At 42.3% G+C, this 22,384-nt stretch overlaps 1 protein-coding gene across 2 annotated transcripts in view; it reads right to left on the reverse strand.

The window, feature by feature from the left end:
- PTPN12 (protein tyrosine phosphatase, non-receptor type 12) overlaps nt 1–22,384 on the reverse strand; it is a 72,952-nt gene that overhangs the window by 30,306 nt on the left and 20,262 nt on the right. The window contains exons 7-12 of one of the 2 annotated variants that reach the window (XM_025209600.1): nt 20,866–21,008; nt 16,700–16,766; nt 15,918–15,995; nt 15,718–15,816; nt 11,287–11,376; nt 4,185–4,270 (exon numbers count right to left, since the gene is read on the reverse strand). In XM_025209600.1, coding sequence (XP_025065385.1) covers nt 4,185–4,270; nt 11,287–11,376; nt 15,718–15,816; nt 15,918–15,995; nt 16,700–16,766; nt 20,866–21,008 — 563 coding nt within the window. The remainder of the gene's footprint in view (nt 1–4,184; nt 4,271–11,286; nt 11,377–15,717; nt 15,817–15,917; nt 15,996–16,699; nt 16,767–20,865; nt 21,009–22,384) is intronic. The other variant, XM_025209601.1, reaches the window with a different exon arrangement.

Genomic DNA, 22,384 nt, shown 5'->3' on the forward strand with positions numbered 1-22,384 from the left:
ACAAGGGTCAGACTAATTGCCATATTTGGGGCTGGGAAGGAATTTTATGCCATGGTCAGAATGGTACAGACTATTGGGTGGGGGTTGCCTTCCTTTGTAGTGGGGGGCATGGCCTCTACCAAGGATCTCTTGAGCACCTTCACATTTCATAGAAGCAGGATGTTGGCTGCCAAGGAGAAAAAGTGCTTTCCCTATTTTTTATGGCAGCCTTTCAAGTATTTGAAGACTTAAAAGGGGATATAATAGCAATCTAACTGTCCTTTTCTGGATATCTTTTTATCCAGGAAGCCTCTTCCTCTTTCATAAAATAATCTTAGCAGAATCATGCCCTTACTTAAAATGTGTATTAGAAATAATTATAAATGAATCAAACTAAATACCAATAGGTATTAAGCTAAAATATGGGAAAAGCATTTCAATGCACCAACTCAAACAGAACTTTCTTAGACCAAGTTCATATAATCAACAATGCTCTCAAATTTCTTGACAAGCTGCACTATAAAAGCACTCAAAAGCAGTCAAATTACTTTATGCAAGCTGTCAAAAACAAGCTAGCATAAAGTGGACCTATTCAAAAATTTCCAACTTTCTCCAAAATTATTAATGGTATCAGTAGTAATAAGAGAATTCATGGTACACGAGACAAAAATCAAGATCTAGAAGAGTCAGATGCTGAGAACAGAAAAAAGCGAATAGAACAAGCCAGTTGAGAACTTAAGGCCACCTATACATGAGCTGGACATCTGCTCTGACATGCATGCATCAGAGCAGACTTGATTAACTGAGTCTGCTGGAGCATGCTAATTAGCACGCTCCAGCAGCCTCCACTTCAAGTGTATTCAGTGTCCCTGCACTTCAAAATAGTGGCAGGGCGCTTTAACTAAAGTTCGAACAAGCCTTACTAAAAGTGCCCCCGCTGCCATTTTGAAGCTGAAAACGGTGCTGAATACACAAGATGCTACAGGCACTTTAAAATAGAGCATCTCTCAGAGCTGCTCTAATGAAACCGCACCCCACCACCACCCAAACCATGTAAAGATGCCCTAAGATTACAGCCAGACACATCCCTTCAATAAACAGAGGGGAAAAAATGAGAAATTCATTACATCAGTAACGTCTGATCAATCAGAAGTGGGAAGTGAGGGCATTTGAACACATGGTTGCACTACAGCGTTGGGAGCTTTTAAAAGCACCTGGCACTGCGAAGCATACATATATATGAATTGCAACATGTGCATCAGCGCTGAGAAAGTGGCAGTGGAAAACATCAAAGGTGTTTTAGTTCAAAAACGCATCGCTGCTATTTTCTGTGCCCTGACATGCATTTTGCCACTTATACAACTGCATGCGACACAGCGCAGAGCATGTCAGCTTGCATGTGGAGCACACTTGATTAACTGAGTCTGTTCAGAAGTCACAGCACAAAAATGCATGTGTACAAATGCCTTGAGAGAGATCATATGGGGCTGTGAACCAACGGATCACAAAAAGAACTTGCTGCTGGAATGCCACAGGTAAAAAATAATAATAATAATAAAAAAATTCCCCAAACTTTGGCCAAAAAAAATCCACAGATTTCTGGGAATTATGGACGAGAAACAAGTTTTCAACTAGGGTGCATCTATATGCTTTGAAGGGTACCACGAGGTGCAAGTAGGTAAGTCTAGGCTCAGGACTGTCCCTGCCTGGCTGAATGCCCACCTCCACTGCCTGGTCCCTCTGCAAGGAGGTAAACACTGCAATATATAAATTAGTTTAAGTTGGGTGCCACTTAAATCAAAGAAGTTAGGCAGCAGTTCCTCAAGTCCAGTGAAGGGTATCTCGAGTCTAAAAATTTGAGACCCACTAGTTTGAAGTGCAAGTGAAGTTTTGACAAAGAATTGTCAAAGCATAAGGAATATTTACTTCCTAGGATCATCGAGGCATATTTTACTTACGGCTGCAAACATAAAGGACGTCTCCTTGAAAATAATTTACTCCAGGTTTTACTCCAGAGTAACTTAACTCTATAGCAAAGAGCAGGCATACATCTAGCTGGTCCAACCTGATTGCCTTTTATTACCAAGTAACTAAATCCTTGGATGATGGTGTCGCCATGGACGTAGTCTTTCTAGACTTTAAGAAGGCCTTTGACACTGTCTCTCACCCCATCCTCATCAATAAGTTAAGCGACTGTGGCACTGATGCCTACACAGTTAGATGGGTAAAAAAATTGGCTGATGGGGTGCACCCAGAGAGTAGTGGTGGACGGGTTGTACTCAACCTGGCGAGATGTGAGCAGTGGGGTACCCCAGGGCTCGGTCCTCAGGCCTGCACTGTTTAACATCTTCATCAGCAACTTGGACAAGGGGGTAGAAAGCATGCTGTCCAAGTTTGCTGATGACACTAAGGTGTGGGGCAAGGTGGACACACTTGAAGGGAGAGAGAGGCTGCAAATGGATTTAGACAGGCTACAAACGTGAACAGACAAGAATAAGATGGGATTCAACGTAGACAAATGCAGGGTGCTGCATTTTGGGAGAAGAAATCCACAGCATACATACAGGCTGGGGAGTTCCCCTCTTGAAAGCACAGAGGCGGAATGGGATCTTGGGAGTCATTATTGACTCCAAGATGAACAGGAGCCGCCAATGTCAGACCGCAGCCAGCAAGGCCAGCCATACCTTGCCATGCATCCAAAGATGCATCTCAAGCCGATCCAGAGAAGTGATACTCCCCCTCTATGCAACTTTGGTCAGGCCACAGTTGGAGTACTGCGTCCAGTACTGGGCACCGCACTTCAAAAGGGATGTGGCCAGCCTGGAGAGGGTTCAGAGGACGGCCACCCGCTTGGTGAGAGGGCAGCAGGACAGGCCCTACAAGGAGGGACTGAGGGACCTGAACTGTGGAAGGACCTTGGAACTGATGTTAAGAGCAGGTATTAAAGAAAAATAAAATAGTGGAGGAAAGATGGGAAAAGATTATATAGAAAAATTTAATGAAATGCTTTTGGTTAAACATGTCACTACTCCATTGATAACTCTGGTCATATTTAACATGTCCATCCCCACTTTTTGTCTATTTGTGAGAAGCATATAGCATACTGTGGGCACTAATGCAATTACAATAGTTATTTTTATCATGAAGTTTAGAAGTGATATAAAGTTAGTCCCAGTGGAACAGGTGCAAAGGTACAGAGAGGGCTAGAAAAGGCCGCACAGATTAAGCTGAATGATAACCATCTTTGAAATTTAATTATCTCATTTTGCACTAAGACAAAACATGACTTTTGAAAAAAAAGTATAAGAAAAATCAACCTATCAACTCCAAAACACTGAACTCCAGCACCCATGTGGGATATTAAAGATCCAGATTCAGAAGTCCTAATTTAGACAACAGACCTTGAGAATAGTTTTCCTATATCTAGCAACAGCCTTTTCCCTCATGATTATTAGATATTCTAGGAGGAGTTGGAGGCGCTCTCTCGTTTTCACCAGAGCGTTTACTTTGGATCTAAGGAATCTTTCCCAATACAAATACTATCAAAACTGGTGCAACTCAAAAAAAAAAGTTTTGATTTCCAAGACTAAAAAAGAGTTTTAGACAAATCAATCTTCACTTGAAAAATTCCAGAACAGCCCACTCAGGATTCCCTCTTAGTCTCCAATACTGATAATATTTTCTTACCATCCTTTTTCTCTTGTATTCTGATATCCTTAATATGTGGACACCAGAGATAGAGACTTAAGATGGAATACATACTCCACACTTAGGTAAGCCTAGAAGCGATTCATTATTATGCAAGGTACATGTAGCCAAAACAGAAAGCACTGAACCTTCTTAGCATAATGCTTGAAGCTGTTTATCCCCAGACAAAGGAAGCCAAGAGTAGTTTAAACAGGGGTGGCCAAGGAGGGGGGCCAGTATCAGGCACTGAGAAGGGGTGACAGAATGGCAAGCCTCCTTCCCGCCCCACTCAAGGACTCTATGTCAGCAGCAGCAGTTCCATATTGCTACTACAGCAACAGTGGCAAATTCATACTTGTAACACTTCCACAAAATATATTTAGTCACACAAAATGTCCAAGTTGCAGTATGTCAAAGCAGTAAGGACTGCTCATTTAACCACCAGAAAAGCTGTGTAACTTTAGAAACCCAAATCCTTCTTTTACAGCTAAAACTTAAAAAAATAAATAAAATAGTACCTGCGAGTCCGTGGAGGTTTTGGTGGAGGAGAATCAGGTTTCTCAAGGTCTGAGGAACTGATGGCATTTTCTGTATTAATATCATTCTGACAAAACATTAAATATATTTTATTAGAGAGCTGAAAAAATCATAATCACTGAAACAGGATACTTAAATTCCTACCTGTTCCTAAAACAGAATGAAGTGCCAAAACAATCCCTATAAAAGGTATGAACTAACAGCACTAAGTCAAGTCACTTACACCTGCATCAAGCTTTCAAAGTTTTATATAAAGATTCTTATCTGAATTCATGGGGGAGCTTATAATAGAATATAAGAAATACCAAGTAAGCATTACTGAGAAATTAGCTTGGTCCTGAAAATAAAGTGTTTCACAGACTGGCTAATCTTCCAAATTCTGTCAAGTACAGAAAGTAAAATTTCACTGTTTCCCTTACACAATCAGTTCATTCTTTCCCATTTGAGTCTCACACAGCAACAGAAATATTAAATTATAAATACATACAAATTAGACAATGAAATGTAATTATTTCAGATTCTTTCATAAAAAGGGAGACTATATTAAACCCATTCTTTTAGAAAACTGAACAAAAAAATAACCATGTTCTATTGCCTTACCTAGTAAGCTACTCCAAAAGAATTTTTTTTTTCCTTTCAGAAAAAAAATGCAACTTTTAGGTTCAGTAAAACTTCAGCATGCACACAAAGCTGATACAGATTCTTATGTACGCAACTTTCTTAACCAAGTGCCCAACAATTCTGAGAGCAACTCAGAAGTTGGCACCAAGAAGCACATGCACAATATTCCTAAAAATGACACTTGCTGCAAGTTTTCTTCTAAAAGCTTTTTGGAAGAAGAAATGCCATTATCTCAGAAACAAGATATAATACCAGTGTCAAGTGACATACTTCACTGTGTTCTAGCTCACCAGTTCGGACTATGATCCATGGCAGTCATGACCAGCTACTGCCTTCTAATTACTATGGAACAATTCACGGATTCTGAAGCCAAAAGGGACTACTGTGATAACCTATTCTGACCTCCTGCATAATATCGACTTCACTGTATTAATTCCTGCTTGAACTTCAGTACATGTGTGTTTGATCTACAGCAGTGATCCTCACTTTTTGGGGTTCTAAAAAACCTTTTTAAGTTTATATTACTACTGGTACCACTAAGATTCCAGGCTACTAGTAATAAAATGAATTCTTCTTCAGCAATCACTTCCAGTCGAGGATGGATGTCTTCCATGACTGTCTTGCTTGCTTGTCCCAAAGATGGCTACTGAGGCCTATCTGGAATAGACACTCTACTGCAGCTGTGTGGGGCATGGGGTGGGTGGTGCTAGATTCTCCATTTGGTCTGCGACACACTGTTGCTGCTGCTCCCACTTTTCCATCTCCTGTTGTTGTCATAAAGTTTCAAAGTACCAAGATCGCTGCAGCAAACTCTTCTTCCCTTTGGGACAGTCCTGGGCCATAACCTCCCACAAGTTGATATCAACGTTGAATTTTTTTAAGCTGGAACAGAGCAGATCCTGAAGAGGGCTGTTCAGTCACAGTTACAGCTGCCGAATCATACTCCTACCTCATCCCAGTGCTAGATGACCTTCATGCTACCTTCATGATGGTTCATAACTAGGAGTTTCCAGACCTCACAAGCCTGCTCCCATTGCCATTAGCTGGTCACCAAAGGGCTTAAGGAATGTGCTGGAAAAGCTGTTTTAATGGAAGATGCTTGTGTGTGACTTCTTTTATCGTGGAGAAGCTGCCGCACGTCAGCTTCCACACGGCTCTTGACAAAATGGCACCTTGATCCAAGGATCTAATGAGACCAAGACAGCTGGGGACCTTGTTCTGCTGCAGCCCACATCCACCTTCACAGCCACTGAGATTCTAACATCTTCTTCCGCCTGCACTCCTGCTGAGGACTTGCAGACCCATGGCTGGAGGCTGGGCAGGCTTATTATAGTAGCGACCTGTACTCACCATGTCAAAGCACCATTGGGACAGAAACCATTGCCAACTGCTGTCCTTACCACATCCTGGTGGTGCTGCCATTGCTTATTCGTCAGAGTTATCCCTGCCTATTCCACAGCTAACCTTCCATGAAGGTCATTTAACTATCCGCCACCTGTGGATGCGCTGGGTAGTAGTACAGCTCTGCCCCACACAATAAAATTAACACTGTCACTACAACCATGTAATAACTTCAACAACCCAGGAGGTACTGTAGACTCTTCCCCTCCCCTCCTAACTTTCCTCCATGTACTACCATCTCCCTTCTACTTTCCCATGCCTTCCTCTCAAACTTTGTAGAAGTTTGCGATGTACTACCAGGGAGAACACAACCTACAATGAGACATAATAAACTAGAACACCTGTTTGGGAAAGAGCCAATCCTTATTTTAAAAAATTTCCAGTGAGGAGTATATCATAACCAAGGGTGTGTTACCCCAAATAGCCAAAAAACCAGGGACCCTAGTTTTCTCTAAAAATCACAAATTCTCCGATTAAAAAAAATCCACCAGAATTCTCTGATTAAAAACCCCCAAATCCATGTTTTTCTGTGATTAAAATGAATGCCACTACACACACACAAGTTGAACACACAGTTTTTTTGTTATACTTACAATTTTAAAGCAATTTGGAAGCTTCAACCACAATAATAAAATACATTCTAAATACCTATACATTGTGGCATTTGATTTTGGGTTTATCATGGAAAAAATCAGAGCTCACCAGGATGTAGGTCCAGCTGTGGCTGTGCCCCCGACTGCTTTGTGGGGCTGAATCGCCCTGATAAGTCAGTGCCCTGCCCTTGCCCCTCATTCCCAACGCACAGCCCCCTGGCCCTGCCAGTGCCCCTCACTCCCGACCCACAGCCCCACACCCTCAGTCCCCCAGTATGTGAGGAAGGGAGTGAGTGTATGCAAAATGGGTGGGGGAAGCACAGGCAATGCAGTAGGGAGGGTGGGGAGGGGCACATGCCTGCTGCCAGGCCAAACTAGCTCCGGGCAAGAGCTGCCTTCACAGCCCAGCAGGCAGAACTGGTGCTGGAGGGAGCACTGTGTTGCCATGGTGAGGTGTGGCCGTGGCATGGAGTTGTACCCCCACTGCTGCCAAGCAGGCAGGAGCACCTCACTTCAGTGGCCATGCTGGTGCAGAGCTCCCTCCCATGCCAGTTCCCATGAGCTGGGTGTCAGAGGTGGCTTCTGTCCAGAGCTGGTCCAGCTCAGCAGTAGCTCCACACCCCACTGTGGGCACAGGAATCTTGGGAAGCACATGTCCCCCTAACCTGCTAACACATGGGCTGTGCTCCCTGCCCCCCTTCATAGCTTGTGTCCTTCCCCCCAGCCCGTGTCACCTCTGTCCCTCCCTGCCCAACACGTGACCTGTGCCCCTGCCTGCCATGTGGCCTACACCCTTTTTGCCCCTCCCCCCCAATCAACGCGTGACCTGGACACCCCGTCCGTCGTGTTGTCGGGCAACTTACCCAGCCTGCAAGGGGAAACCCACCATTTCCCATGTTTTTCTCCATTAAAGGGGAAAATCTGAGTTTTTCTGCAGCAAACGGAAAACCTGGATCCCTGCCGATTACCCTTATGTAAAAATCTGAACTTTATTTCTACTCTAGATTTGTCTAGCTTCCACTTCCAGACATGTACAAATGATTTTTGTTATAGATCTGTCTATTAAATTGAAGATTCCTCTCTTATCAAGATTTCTATTCCCTGGGTAGTTTTTAAACTGATTAACCAAACCTCCTCCGACAAGATAAACAAAATAAGCTCAAGTCCTTCATGTTTTCCAATCATTTAATCATTCTTATGACACTTCTCTGAATCCCCAATTTACCCATATCATGCTTGAATTGAAGACATCCAAACCAAAAAGAGCATTCCAATAACAGTCACAGCACTGGTTCATATAGAGAGAGTATGACTGCCCTAGAGTATCACGCCAGTTCAGGTGCAGCCACCATGATCCTGGTCTTTCAATGTCCTTGCTTCCAAGGACAGGGTCCCCCTTCCCACAAATACGTTCTAAATTCTTTGTTCTTTGAAGTGCAATTTTACAACTGGCCATATCAAAACGCATTTTTTTTTGCTTGTGACCAACTGTATCTATGATCTGTTAATATTTATCTTTTTCCCTTTGTCATTTAATCTTTGCCATTTGCAAACCAACAGTAGCGATTCTATCATTTTAAAGGTTGAGCACCACTGGTCTAACCTAAGTCCCACAGACTAGATCAGTGGTACAGAACTAGTCCATGGGTGAGATCCCCCATGGGGTCAGTGCCCAAATCAGGCCCTGTGCCACCCTGTGCAGAGCCACACTGTTTATTCTGCAAGGCTTCCCATAGGTCCAGAAATTTGGCAGGAGGGGATCTGGCCTGCAAGCTGGTGCCGAGCATCCCTGGGTTAGACAGACACTTGGCTAGGATGGTTTAGTCAAGGGTGATCCTGCCTGGTACACAGAATTGGACTGGGTGATCTTACGAAGTCCCTTCCACCCCACTTTCCTACACTCGTAAATCAAATGCCTTACAGAACTCTTATTACAGCAGTGTTATTTATTTATTTTTTTTTTTTAATCAGCCAGACTCATAAAGAATTATAATCAAGCTAGTCTGGTAAGATCCATTTTCTATAAATCCACAATTGCCTTTAATTCAGATTATTCTTTATTCTCCCGTATCTAGCGTTTCACTACGCTGACAAGGATCCTGCAAGCCAAGAGCTGCTCAGGTGGTTCTGTTTCCTTTTTTTTAAAATATTGGCACATTAGCTTTCTTCCAGTCCATAACTTCCCCAGCATTCTAAAAACTACTGGAAAACATTAAGGATCCAGACAAATTCCTGGCCTGTCCTTTTAAAAAGTTTTCTGATGCAAATTGTCTGGACCTGCTTTTCAGAAGTTCAGATTTTAGTAGCACTCTTTAGTAGCAACTGTTTCTTATTAGCCTTCCCCGTTACCAGAGTGCTGTTTCCTAAAAATTAATGGTTTTAACTTATTTAACAGTCCACACCACCACCTAGGTCAAAATTTATACTCATAAATAGTCATTTCCAATTCCTCTAGTTTATAACCCACCTCCTTCATACTGGTACGCAGAAAATAAAAGAATCTCTTTTCTTTGTTACCCTTAGTGCCTGGATGAATTCTGCTTTCAGAAGCTTAAACTTATGATAGACAAGTTTTGTTTCCACATTTCACCCTTTCCTTTTAGCCACAGCATTTATTAGAAGACAGGCTTCTCTTTCTTTTGAAAAGCAGTTCTCCAAAACACGCAATCTTTTCTCCCCACAGAAACTGGAGCCAAGTCCATGCAGTCATTTTGCAGCCAGTAACATTGGTGATTGCCACCAGTGATTATCAGCAACCAAGCCTCTTCTATGATTTACACTCATTCAAATTCCTTTCTGTAAGTGCCTCCTAACTATGATGAAGTACTCGTCCTCTCCAGTGTTCCAGCAATGTTTTTCCAGTGGGCCAGAATGACTCAGCTCAGGTCTCAGACAGGTCAGTGCTAGGACCAGCCATTGCCACCACTTCTCCCAGCTATGCCTTGGGAGGGAGTCCCCACCGCCTGGCCACAGATGAACCCACCAGAATGCTACCAATGTCTCCTAGCTCCACAGGCAGCCAACTCTTTGTCAATCCAAACTATCTTTGCCTCCAGCATAGCCAATAGCCATCAGCATGTGCTTCAAACAGGGAAAGCTTCCTGCTTCAGCCGGAAAAAGACTACAGAACAGAGCATCATCCTTGGTTCTTTCAGGATATAAAGAATATCATCTCACAATGCTGTACTACTCTGTACCCTCAAATAATAAGTCCCCTACTCATCACAGAAGACAGATATTTAAGAGAAAATACCTAAGGACACAGTGATTATATTACTGTAAGGTAGATGCATAACTGGGTGAAGCATGGTCTTCCAAGTATGTCCTCTAAGTAATCAGCACTACACAAGAAATAAAACTGGTAAGAGGTGTGATGTAGTGGTTGTTCCAGTTCAAAAGGACAGGCAGCTGTGTCAGCTGCCCCTAAGGCAACCTGCAGAAAGTTCAGCTTCCATCACTAGCAAGGCAAAACTTCTCCCCTGAGCCAGCTGGTATCACTAAAAAGGAAGAGAGTCTCATAGGCCTGGAAGTACTATCTCGACAGCAGGACCTGATCATTTGAGCCTGCATTTGAAGATTATCAAAAAGGACGTCTTCTAGACAAACCTAGCCTTTTTGGCTGGCTATTTTTCTTGCTGTCGTTCTGTTTCAGAGAAGAGTGGGGAGGGAAATTTCTTGTCCACTCCCAGAGACAAATGTCATTGGTGAGGTATAAAAAAAAACCTAACCCCTCTTATTCCTACTTCACCAAAGAAAAGATTTGCCACTTCTTTTTCTGCCTCATGTGAGCTAGTGGCTGCCATTCTCAGAATCTCCCAGAACAACTAAGTAGGGTCCATTATTTCCTCATCTATTGGCACTGCCACTTCAGGTTGAGAGGAAACATCCAGTAATTGATTCCTTTACTTTCTAAGGAGCAACTTTGTCTCTTCAAAAGGTTTGGGAATCCTTGCACATCAAACCGCGGAACTCCCAGGAGAAGACCCTGCTTCACCCAGGTATGCATCTACCTCACAGTAATATAAGCATTATATCCTTATTTTCTTTGAAAGAATATCTGTCTTCTATCCTTTTTTGCTTTTTGACATGCACATCACTGCACCAAGTGGGCTTACTACTTTGTGCTACCAGCTTTGTGGACATTTTCCAGATTAGTCAATATTTGCTACTTTGTGTCATTTAGTTTTCTTTGGAAGCTTCCAAAAGACAGTTCAATCAAATCAAACTCTCACACTAGTACCAGTCAGATTAGTTTCAATTAATAAATGGCTGACAGCAAAGACAGGGAATTTGCAAAGGGCCTTTGGATTCAAGGAATTTAAGAACCAGTGACTAATTTATGAAACTAATTCTAGCCCAATTTTCTATGGACAGAATCTCAAACAAAACCTTAACAGTGGGATCCTTTGACTGAAGTCTCTACAGAAAGGTCAAGGGTATAATAATAAATAAAGTTACCTTCCCCTACCTTGAAGGTGGCGCCTTCAAAACAGGAATGACTTTCTCCAAGTGGGCAATTTACAAACACCTGCTGTAGTTCAACTTTATCATATCTGTTCTGCGGATTAAAAATGTCTTTTTAACATAACAGAGGCTAAAAAGCAGCAAAAGTGAATTTCAAATTTATTCACTTGGAGTCCCAGACATTTCAAAATGAGTTTTGATTTTTCTTTGCCTCTCCTGAGCAGGTCACATTTGTATTGTTGCAGCTTCTGAAGACCTCAGTCAAGATACTTTCATTGCTGTAAGTTCTGCATGGATAGTACCCAGTCTCCTAAGTCTGATCTTACTGCTCATTTAGGGTAGCCTTTTTTCCAAGCAAGACCACTAAATATGGATGCCCAACATGTATATTTTTGACTAAGTGCTTAAAATGGTACTTGCCTTCCCCAAAGGTATTGGCGGGGTGGGGGAGAAGCATTTTCTCCTTTTTCAAATTTGCTACTGTAAGTTCTTAATAGCTAGTTCGGGGACAGGCAATTAGTTGGGCTGGAGAGCCACTTAAGTTTTGGTGAGGTGTCAAAGGCTGCAAGGGTAGCCCCACCCTTGGCAACTGCCTTGCCCCCTAGTTGCCATGTTGGGACCAGAAGTCCCACCCCTAACCTCTGACCTTTTCCACCAGAAGTCCCTCCCCTTGCCCCCAGAAGTACTCCTTTTGGGAAGAAGGTTTGCCATCATAGAACTGGGAAAAAAAACAAATTATATACTAAAAATCAAGCATCCATAATAATATATTTTAATTTAATTAAACAAAATATATTTTTGTCCCGATTTGTTTGTGCTGTATATATAGAAGTGATTGCACTCAAAATGAAGTCTTATTCTTCTATATTGTGTGGGGTGTGGAGGAGTGTGTGTGTGTGGGGGGAAATGTGTGGCAGGATGGGTATGAGGTTTGTGGGGGGCTGTGGGGTATATGGAGGGGAAGGGTGGCTGGGGGGGTGCATGTATGATGGGGTAAGAGCTTGTAGCAGTGAACACGGCTCCCCTTGAAAGGAAGGCAGATGTATGTGTGAGTATGCTATTTGTGGGGTATGGCATGTGTGGAAGGGTGTGGTTGTAGGGTTTGCAGGGGATGTGGGGTGTGCATGTGAGGCTCCCCACATGTACCCTCCCCGAGCCAATCAGCACCTGCCCCCACCCCGTAACAGCCCAGAGCCTGTGCACCCTGCAGTACCGACAACAGTGCCCCCAACACACTCCATGCCCACTCTGCACCACCCAGCCGTGGCGCATCCTGCGACCCGTGGGCATGCAGCAGGGCTGGGGCAGCTCCTTCCGGCAGTAGCAGCAGGGACCAGCACGTGCAGCTCTGACCCTGCACACCCCGTGCTGGCTCTGGGCTCACCCCTCCAGGCTGAGCGGGGACAGTGGTGCCGTGCAAAAACTGTTGCTCAGCATGGGAAAAGTGCCACCCTCCTCCCCCACCCAGTTTCTGGTGCGGCCCCCTGGAGCCTGCAATGTGTCCGGCTACAGTGCAGCTCTGTCACCACCACCTCTGGGCTGCCCAGCACAGCAGTGGTGACAGTGTAGAGGAGCCGCAAAGCAGTACAGGGGCAGTGGTGCAGGCTCCGGGCAGCCATACCAAAAAACTGCTGGGTGGCAGTGAGGAGGAAAGACCACTTTCCCAACACCAAGCAACAATTTCTGCCCAGTTCTGCCACTGCTGCTGCTGCTCAGCCTGGAGAAGCAAGCCCAGAGCCATTGCTGGGGCCCAGGCACAGCAGGGCAGCATGGGACAGAAACTGCTGCTCAGTGCAGGGCAAAAGTGGCCCCTGCCCCTCCTCATCACTGGTGCTTCCTGGCGTAGCTACCCAGAGCCATGTGGGGCTGCCCTGCACCTGCTCTGCGCTGCCAGCACTGTCCCGTGGGGTAGCCCAGAGTTGGTGGTGACACAGCAGAGACGCAGAGCAGCCCTGCGCAGGCTCTAGGTGGATGCACCAAGAAGCACTGATGAGGGGGAGGAGTCACTTTTCCCCCACGCTGAGCAGCAGTTTCTGTTCCATGCTGCTGCTGCTCAACCTGCATAGAAGAGCCTAGAGTTGGCGTGGGGTCAGGGCTGTGTGCTGGTCCCTGCCTGTACCACAAGGCTGGGGCCAGTGGCAGCAGCAGAGCTGCTGCTGCAGCCCGAGCTGCCTTGAAACACAGTCCCACCGCAGAGCCGCCCCAGCCCTGCTGTATGCCCAGGAGGCGGCAGGACATACCACAGCTAGGGGGTGCTTCAGCCAGGTGGGTCCAAGGGACCTCCTGACCAGACAAAGCTTCTCTGTGAGCTGGATCCAGCCTGCGGGCTGTATTTTGCCGACCCCTAAACTAGTTCCTAGATTCCAAGCAAAAGAACCAAATACAAAGTAAAAAAAAAAAAAAAAAAAAAAAAAAAAAAAATGAGCAGAGAAAACATGCCAGATGCTATGCAGAGCCTAGGTAAGAATGAATGAACTGATATGCAAGGGGGATTTTGGTCTAATATTAGAAACATTTCTTTCACAACTCAAATCCATCAGATTTCCATCCCCAGTCTTTAGTGTTCAGACTAAGTCTTTTGTGACTTACATGGTCTGAATTTTTTTCAGCACAAGTATACCATTCAAGCACATTCAGCTCTCTCTCAGGCCTCTGCCTGAGGCTCCAGAAGAAGAGGAACTGTGCCCATGCCATACCACACTTCTTACATCATGGAGTTTTCCTACAATAATGTGAAATGAACAGAAATCCCTAACTCCATCCTGGAAGCATTTTGCTCTAGTTCTTCCTCTTTTCTACTATATATTGAAGCTGTATATGCAAGAGTTGTGGGAGGAGAATTTAGAAGTGAGATTGTTAAATCCATCCTCATGTTTACTTGATAGCAAAGATACTGTATGTCAGGCAATGAAAAGTAGGGAGCAGTGTGTATTCCAGAAATGTGGTGGCCTTGTGTGCTGGGCATGGGGCCAGCTGGGGGCAGCAGTGCTGGGCCCCAGGGCACAATCCCAGTGTGTGGGGGTAGGGAAGGGCAGTGCTGGGCCCCCAGGATCCCATACCAATGCAAGGGGGGAGTGCTGGGCCCCCAGGCCCAATCCTGGCAGAAGGCAATCGTGCTGGGCTACCATGATCCAATCCCAGAACAGAGCAGGGAGGGAGGTGCTGCTGGTCCCCAACAATGGAATCTGGAGCATGGGGCTCCATCTAGCCCACGGGGCCAAGAGGCTGAGCATCACTAATCTAGGCCATTTTTATCTTCACTTCAGCTAATCCCCTTGATTTTTAGTAGCACCATAATCTGAGGAAGTACATAAATCTCTCTTCTAAATGGATCTCTCTTCTCAGAGAGAAAAAAAAAACACCCAGCGTCTGTGTAGGTGTTGCTCAGGGAAATGAAACATCTCTGGTTTGAAATAAGATAATTTTAAACAAAACCACATTTTAAAGAGGTAATAATAGGAAAAGAAGAATATAGAATGAAGAATCAAGAAAGTTTACCAATTCAAGAGTTTTCTGAATTACTGAAGTATTATTTCACTTTGCTTGCAATGATTAAGCTAGTGAGAACATTGTTATATACTTTAAGGATTTGGGGATTTAAATTTTGCATTGCTTAATTGCCCTCTATATTTTATTTGCCACACTGTTTCATAGCATATTTTTAGTAGATTGGGCTTTGGCTACTTATTGCCAGTCATCAGAATTGTCATTCCACCACTGCCAGTAGCAGACCAGCAGTTAGTATTTTATCCACTGCATCATTTAACCATGCTAACAGCAGACCTCTCAGCATTTTAAACGTTCTAATATTATAAAAGCCTAAGTCTGGCCGTCTGTCTGTAACGCTTTATCCACACTCTGACTGGCTGATGGAAACAGCCAATCAGTGTTCCACGCGTGGGGGAACGCCGCCATGATTCCAACACTGCACTGAGGATTGGACAGAGAGTGGGGGAGCAGTGCTGGCCTCAGCTCCCCCACCCCACTCCCTGCAGGAGGCAGAACAGTGGCAGCATAGGGCGCTAGGTGGTGGCACTCCATCCCTGCCCCCCCCCGGATCATTCTTGACAGGCAATTGGCTAGTGCTTTTAGAATGGTCCTTGCATCCCATATATGTAGAGCTCCTACCATCAGAGTTATGTTGGCTGATAAGTATTAGTATTTCTTTAAATGTCAAGCATAGATCAGTGGCTCCCCATTTCCACAATCAACTCCCCAGAGTGAGCAGACAACAGGCTAATTGATTCCACTGAGAGAAAGATACATAACCCAGGTGGCTATGTAAACTCACAAACAAGTTTTGTTTCTTCCTTGTTACCCAAAAATATTGGAGACAAACAAGATCAAGGACTGAATGCACCACAGGCTTAATTGTGTAGGCAAATGCTATAATGAATTGAAAACAGCATGTCGGAAGGGAAAAAAAAGCTCTTACCACTCCATCAACAATCTTCCAATCTGCATGACTTTCATATTTTTGCAGTTGCTTTTCAAACAGTTGTGCTATAGCTCGATGAACAAGTTCATACTGCTCCTATAGTATATATAAGACTGAGGTTAATTTTCAAAGACTTTTAAAACCAGCACAAAACCTTCGTAATCATGGAGTACATTCCATGCTACAGAAAAGTGTACCTTAGTCTGCACTGCAGAATGCCTTTGCGTCCTCATTTCTTGTATTAAATTAAATACGTTGAATTCTTCAGGTATTTTCTGAAATACAGATGCAAGTTAACATTTTTTTTCTAAATAAGAACTCAATTTAGGTACCTCTTGGCAAAGAAATGTAAGAGATATGAACTAAATATAAGTTTTCAGTACAGTGGGCCTTCATGCTTCCTCCATGTAAACAGACCTATTTAAAATTGTTTAGAGTAACAGTTCCTCCTGAACAGATATTGAAAACATCTCTGTTCGCTACATAAAAATATTTGAGTTTATTGCTTTTATCGTGTCCATCTTACTTTTGGACTTAATGTCTGCCACACTTCCAAAAGTGTGATAACATCTGCATGTTTATTTCTGAATTATAACTTAGAATTCTCCAAGCAGAGCTGGAGAGACCAGAACTTTGAAATTTCAAGTATGGGGTCCAATAAAATTCTGCTAAGGAACTGCTAAAGAATGAGCATGTATATTAATTACAAAAAAAAAAATCCTAAATGATCAGTTTTTAATTAATCAGTACTTCAAAACAATATTCACAAATATATACTACCAAAACCAGAGATGGGTTTTGTCTTTGTCTGCATGTTGAAGTGTATTGATTATGTAACCTATAGCAAAATTTTGCAGTGCTTTTGCAATTTGAACATTTGATGCCAGTTTTTCCTATGTATTTTGAAAGCTTAATTTAATGCACCGATATAAAATGACCCAGTTCTATAATATGTCATATTCCCATATGTCCTCCTTACCCCAGCTTTTAGCAAATTCCACGTATAATCTATGGCACAGATGGCTCCTGTTCTTCCACACCCAGCACTACGGACATAAACAGTTGTGCAAGTTAGTCTTTTCTATAATTTGTCAGTTCTAAATTTCACATTTTACAGAATTAAGTGACATTTTCACCTATTTTCAGAGGGTGGGTTTCTGAAATACCTCTTTCACCCCCAACTTCCAAACCAACTCTTAACAACATTATAATCCAATTGATTTTCAAGATCAAGAACGGAAGTATTTTAAGGCAAGTATTTTAAAGATTCCATAAGTGAAATTCTAATGATTAAAAGGAAATGCTTTTTATAATGCCTGACAAGAAAGGCTTACATATTCCATAAACTACAAAGACTGATATGAAATTGGTCTGAAGTTCAAACATTATAAACTAATCTATGTCATGAAAAAAATGCAGTCTTAGTGTGATTGTTTAATTAACTCTATTAGGGCATGGGTTCTCAACCCCTGGCCCATAGGTCAGATCCAGACCTTAGTGCTGCATCATCATGGGGCTGAGCAGAAGCAGTGTGCGGACCAATCTCAGCATGTGAAGCCAAGCAAAGGCAGTGCAGGGCCCAGATCTGGACACGTGGGGCCAGACAGAGGAATCGCAGAACACCAGAACCCAATCCCAGCTTGCAGGAGTAGGCAGGGGCAGCGCAAGGCTTGATCCTGGCACACAGGGCCAGACAGAAGTGGTGCAAGGCCCCAAACCTAGCACATGGGGGTGAGCCAAAACCACATGGGGCTGGATCCTGGCATGTGGAGGTCCAATCCGACACACGGACTGGCGGTATGCCACTCATCTGGACCACGGGGTACTCATATCTGGCCTGTGGCACAGTGTCATCCAGCCCATGGGGTTCCTGCCCTGGGTCTGGAAATGTGGTGACAAAGGAGCAGTGCCGCTGCTCCTCCACTGCCAGATTTCCAGAGCCGTGGGAGTCCCAGGCCCTGTGCACTGGACTGAGTGCCTAATTCCAGCACACAGGACTATGCAGGGGCAGCATCAGGCCCACAGGGCCCCAATTTTGGTGTCAGGGGCTGGAAGGGGGTGGCTCTGGGCTCTCAGGGCCCAATCCCAGCACACAGAGCGGCCGGGGGGGGGAAGTACCACTCATCTGGCCCATGGGGCCAAAAGGCTGAGCACCACTGCTTTACTGTGTAGGTCTACTCTGACTACATTACCAGAAATTACGTCATAAACTTCCATGTTTATTGGAATATGGTATCTGTAGAAAATTATTTTTTCTAAATAAAGATACTGTTGAACTGCCAGCTGAAAACACCGAGCTGAGAATATGGACTCCTGCACACCTTTCAAAACTAATCAAAGTTTCTGTAAGGTAAATTAGTCCCTAGTGCCTGTACATGTCCCTATTTTCTGAGTTCATACAGATACAGAAAAGATGCAAAAGCAGAATTAGTTTTGTTCTCTGCTATTAACAGGACTGAAAAGCCATTAACATCAGTGGTTAGGACTAAATACACTAAGACCCATTTATTCTTTCAATCATCAGTTTTTCAAAGCGGAATCACCCTAGTGTCAGTACACATTCACAAAGATTAGAGGTTTGAACACTTCAGTTTATTCTGTGTAATATTTCAAATATTTGTATTAATGCTGATCATAACTAGAAGTTATTTCAAGCATTTACCTGTTAAAATTGTAGATCTTATAAAATGACAATTTCCATTTAAATGATCTAAATTATATCCATAGTTCGCTCTTCCACCTTATAAAAACCTGATTAAAATTTATATCTGAGAGAAAACAAAAGCAAGAAAAATGCTTCTAGAAGGTAATAACTACTGATACGAGATTCAGTTACTGCAGGTTTTAATAGCCTCTTTGCTAATGTAAGAGTTCAACAGCCACTCAGATATAATGATATAATTACAATAGCATCATACCCTGGTACATATTTAATGCACCCTTTAGAGTTCTCAAAATCTGTTTAACTTGTGTGAGTCTACTTTTACAGCCTCCACAACAGCACCTAAAGCACTGGTCTGCTCTAATGGAGGGCTTCCATTTGTTGGGTGGAAGTGGAGGTGGGGGGAGGAACTTCCATACACTGTTGGGAAGTTGTGTTAGGATCAAAAACTATGCCACCTTTCTCCTCCCCACCAAAGCAGTCAGTGCTGCATCAGGATGTGTCTTTAAGGAAAAAAAAAAAAGATGACAACTACATTATAAACTTTCACTTCAATATTATGCCCAGATTCAAAAGTAATTGTTCCAAGACCAAGCAAAACAACCTAGAAAAAACTGCCCTCTCTCTGAAGTATGCTAATTTTTCCATTGACAAAGAAATACACATTAGAGTTTGAAAATGGAAAGTGTCTTGTTTAATATATAAACCAAGAGGGACATTTACATTATGTACCTTTTTATGCACTATCTACATGAATATAGAATTCAGGAATTAGTGGTTTAGCAATGCAAATTGTTCTTATGTGTAATGCTTTTATATATTCATAGCCCACGAATGCTTAATATAACCACATTATATATTGTCATTTTTCCATAACTGTGCAGACTTCTTTGGATTTTTTTTTAACATTTAAAACCAAAATAGTTAATCTGCATGAAAAAAATTGGTGGACACTAAAAGAGACGAAAAGACTAAAACTGGAGGTTAAAAAACAACCCCCCACCCCATCTCCACACACCCCCAACCCTCACCCCCTCCCCACACACACACTCGCGCGCGCTCTCATATACCATATTTTCTGGTATGTTACATACAAAATGATCCTTCTTTATAGTAAGTAACTGCCAAGGAGCCAAGACGGCTCATTTTTTTGCTCTCTGAGCCCACGAAGATTTTACTTTGTTTCAGTCACTAAGCAGAATCTGCTCATACCATATTTATTGCATATAATGCATATTCTAACTTCCAACAGCTTTTTTTCTTTTTTTGAGGGGAAGAGGTATGATGTATGCAAGAAAACATAGTAATTTTAATACTCATTTCAGTAAAAAACAAAGTTTGATATTTTGACAGAATCCGTGTCAAATTAAAGCTGTGCATCACTCTTTATCTTTATCTAATAAAATTAGTTTATTTTTGCTTTGGAACCACAAGCTTGTAATATCAAAAACTGCAATGATAGTCTGCCAGAAGTCCAATAAGCATACTTTATTTGCACAGAAACACTGATTGATATAACAAACTGGCACATAATACATTTTAACACTTGTATCTTCCTTCATACAGAAATAGATTTTGTCTCGTTGAGCATACCAGAAATAAAACTAAGATGATCAACTCCCTCTTCTCTGGAGTTAGATATGATAGAGCTTACTGAGCCTCCAAGCCTCCTGTCCCTAGGGAAGTCTATTTTATCAAACAAAAGCAGCCAGGATTTTTCAAGTCAGAAAACACTGATTTATCAAAACTTAAACTTATTCTGGGAATGTAATATTTGCAGCAAAATTTAACAGGAAGGCTCCACAGGTTGAGATGGATTTTTTGGTCAAAACTAAGGCCGCTGTCATGTTAATATAGCTGTGTGACTGGGATAATGAAAAAATGTATGCCTAATCCCAACAATTGTGTCCTGCCATGCCACACATCATGTGAGGACTGGACCACCAATTCCCAGATGCATATGCAGGCCCCCCCATCACATTCCCAGCTGCATGCATCAAATGCCTATTTAAAACAACAGGGACCTGGCCCTTAAAATGAAACAGAAGTACTTGAACCACATACCCATTTCACCACATGCAAAGTGAGAGCCAAAGTCACCAGGCTGGCTATTTTACCTGGTTTTTCATTAGTAACTTCAAAAGGTCTGTTTCAACCCAATATGCAATAATGTTTTTTTTTAATTTTGAAATCTTGGAAATTCTTGCAAAACAGGAAAATTGCTTCCCCAACTGAGCTCTACTTAAAAATTGCTTCCTCACTACCTTATTCTTCACTTGAAGCAGAGAAAAGAAAGGCATGGACTGCCATTTTACGATTATGGGGGTATAAGTGGCCCTGGCCATACATTGAAGTATATGCCTTACCTGATAACATAGATCCTATAGATTCTTTTTAACAATTAGCTTTTTAGATTTAATCAAAACATTACTTTTTTAAACCAAATACACAGCTTTTAATAGTTTAAATAAATATACTGGTACCTGCAGTGTATACAGATGGGTACATCTTCATGCTCCTGGTACTCTCTCATTAAGCTGATCATGTCCAGGATAGAATCAAAAGATGAAGGAACATCATGGTCAGGCCAGTTCACATAGTGAAACTGATATACACTACGGGTTTCCTAATGGGAGAAAAAAAACCAAAATCCACATCTGGGTATTTTGTATAAGGTCTAATATTTTTTAAGTTTTCATTTTCAGCATGATTAAATTTCCAGATCAAAGAATCCCACTGTGAAGACAACAGGTACCGCTCCAATTTGGGAGGAGTCAGAATGGAAATTCATGGAAATAATATTTTGGAGGGTTGCTGATGTGCAGCCAAGAGCAGCAGTGGATGATTGAGTGACTTGGCACTGGTGCTTTTAAGATAAATCAAGTTCTTCAATATTTCATATAACAAAGCATGGACTCCAAAGTTTCAGTCTATTAAAATATATAATCTCCCTAAGCTCAAAATATCAAAGTATTTCTTCTCTATTATCATCTAAAATAGCTGGATTAAAGCTACATTGCTTGCATCTACATGTGCTGCAATTATAGATATGTAAAGGAATGCTCCAGCGATGCTTCTTGGGATTATGGATGTGTCTCCAATATTGAAGTTTAGTGCTTTGCTGTCCCCCAACTTTAACAGAAAAGTATTTTAAAGCTTGTCAAAATTAATAAGTGTTGGCAATTACAGATCAAGTACGAGTTTCAAGGTACTCAAGGCACCTGGCTAGTACCTCAATATTTTGATCTGGAGAGACCAACTCCTTCTGTGGAAGGCAAGTTCAAACTATAAATACTTAATAATTGTTTTTTTTGCCAAGATAAAGTGCAAAAGGCTTAGTAGGTTTGTCTTTTATACAGACAAGTTTCCTATAGGATACTAACTGAAACAGTTCAGTTAAATTAACAGTTCAGAATCCTAAAACAAGAAAGGAGGGAAGCAAAATAATGCATACTGACCTTTAGAAAAAGACTAAACAAGTGCAAAGAACTGGTGGGCAGGATCCCATGAGGGGATCTAAGGGGAAAAAGGAATCTAAGAAAAATCGGTTGTTCTTTATAAAGAAGCTATATTAGGACATCGGATCATATTATTCCAATACAAAGAAACGCTAGAAAGTATATGCAGATACCCGATTTGCCAACCAGAAAATCTCCAGTTAATGAAACTGGAAAAAAAAGGAATCTTGTAAAATAAAAGGGAATTTGGCCGTACGACTAAGAATACAAAAAAAAAAATAGACAGGCCAGGTCCTAACTGGGATACAGCTCACAAAGAACAAGGCAACAAATAATTCTATAAATATATTAGAATAAAGAAGAAAACCAAGGAGAATAAGTGCCTTACTGAATGTAAAGAAGCAGCTAATAATGAATAGTGCATAGAAGGCTGACATGTTTAATGTATTTTCCTTTCTATTTTAATTTTATAAAGGTTTACCATCAAACAGGCAGTATTAGCAATAAGAATTTGGGGGAGGGGCTAGATGCTGAGGCCAAAGTA

This window comes from Alligator sinensis, unplaced genomic scaffold (assembly GCF_000455745.1).
Source record: "Alligator sinensis unplaced genomic scaffold, ASM45574v1 scaffold670_1, whole genome shotgun sequence".
In the NCBI taxonomy this organism is placed as follows: Eukaryota; Metazoa; Chordata; order Crocodylia; family Alligatoridae; genus Alligator; species Alligator sinensis.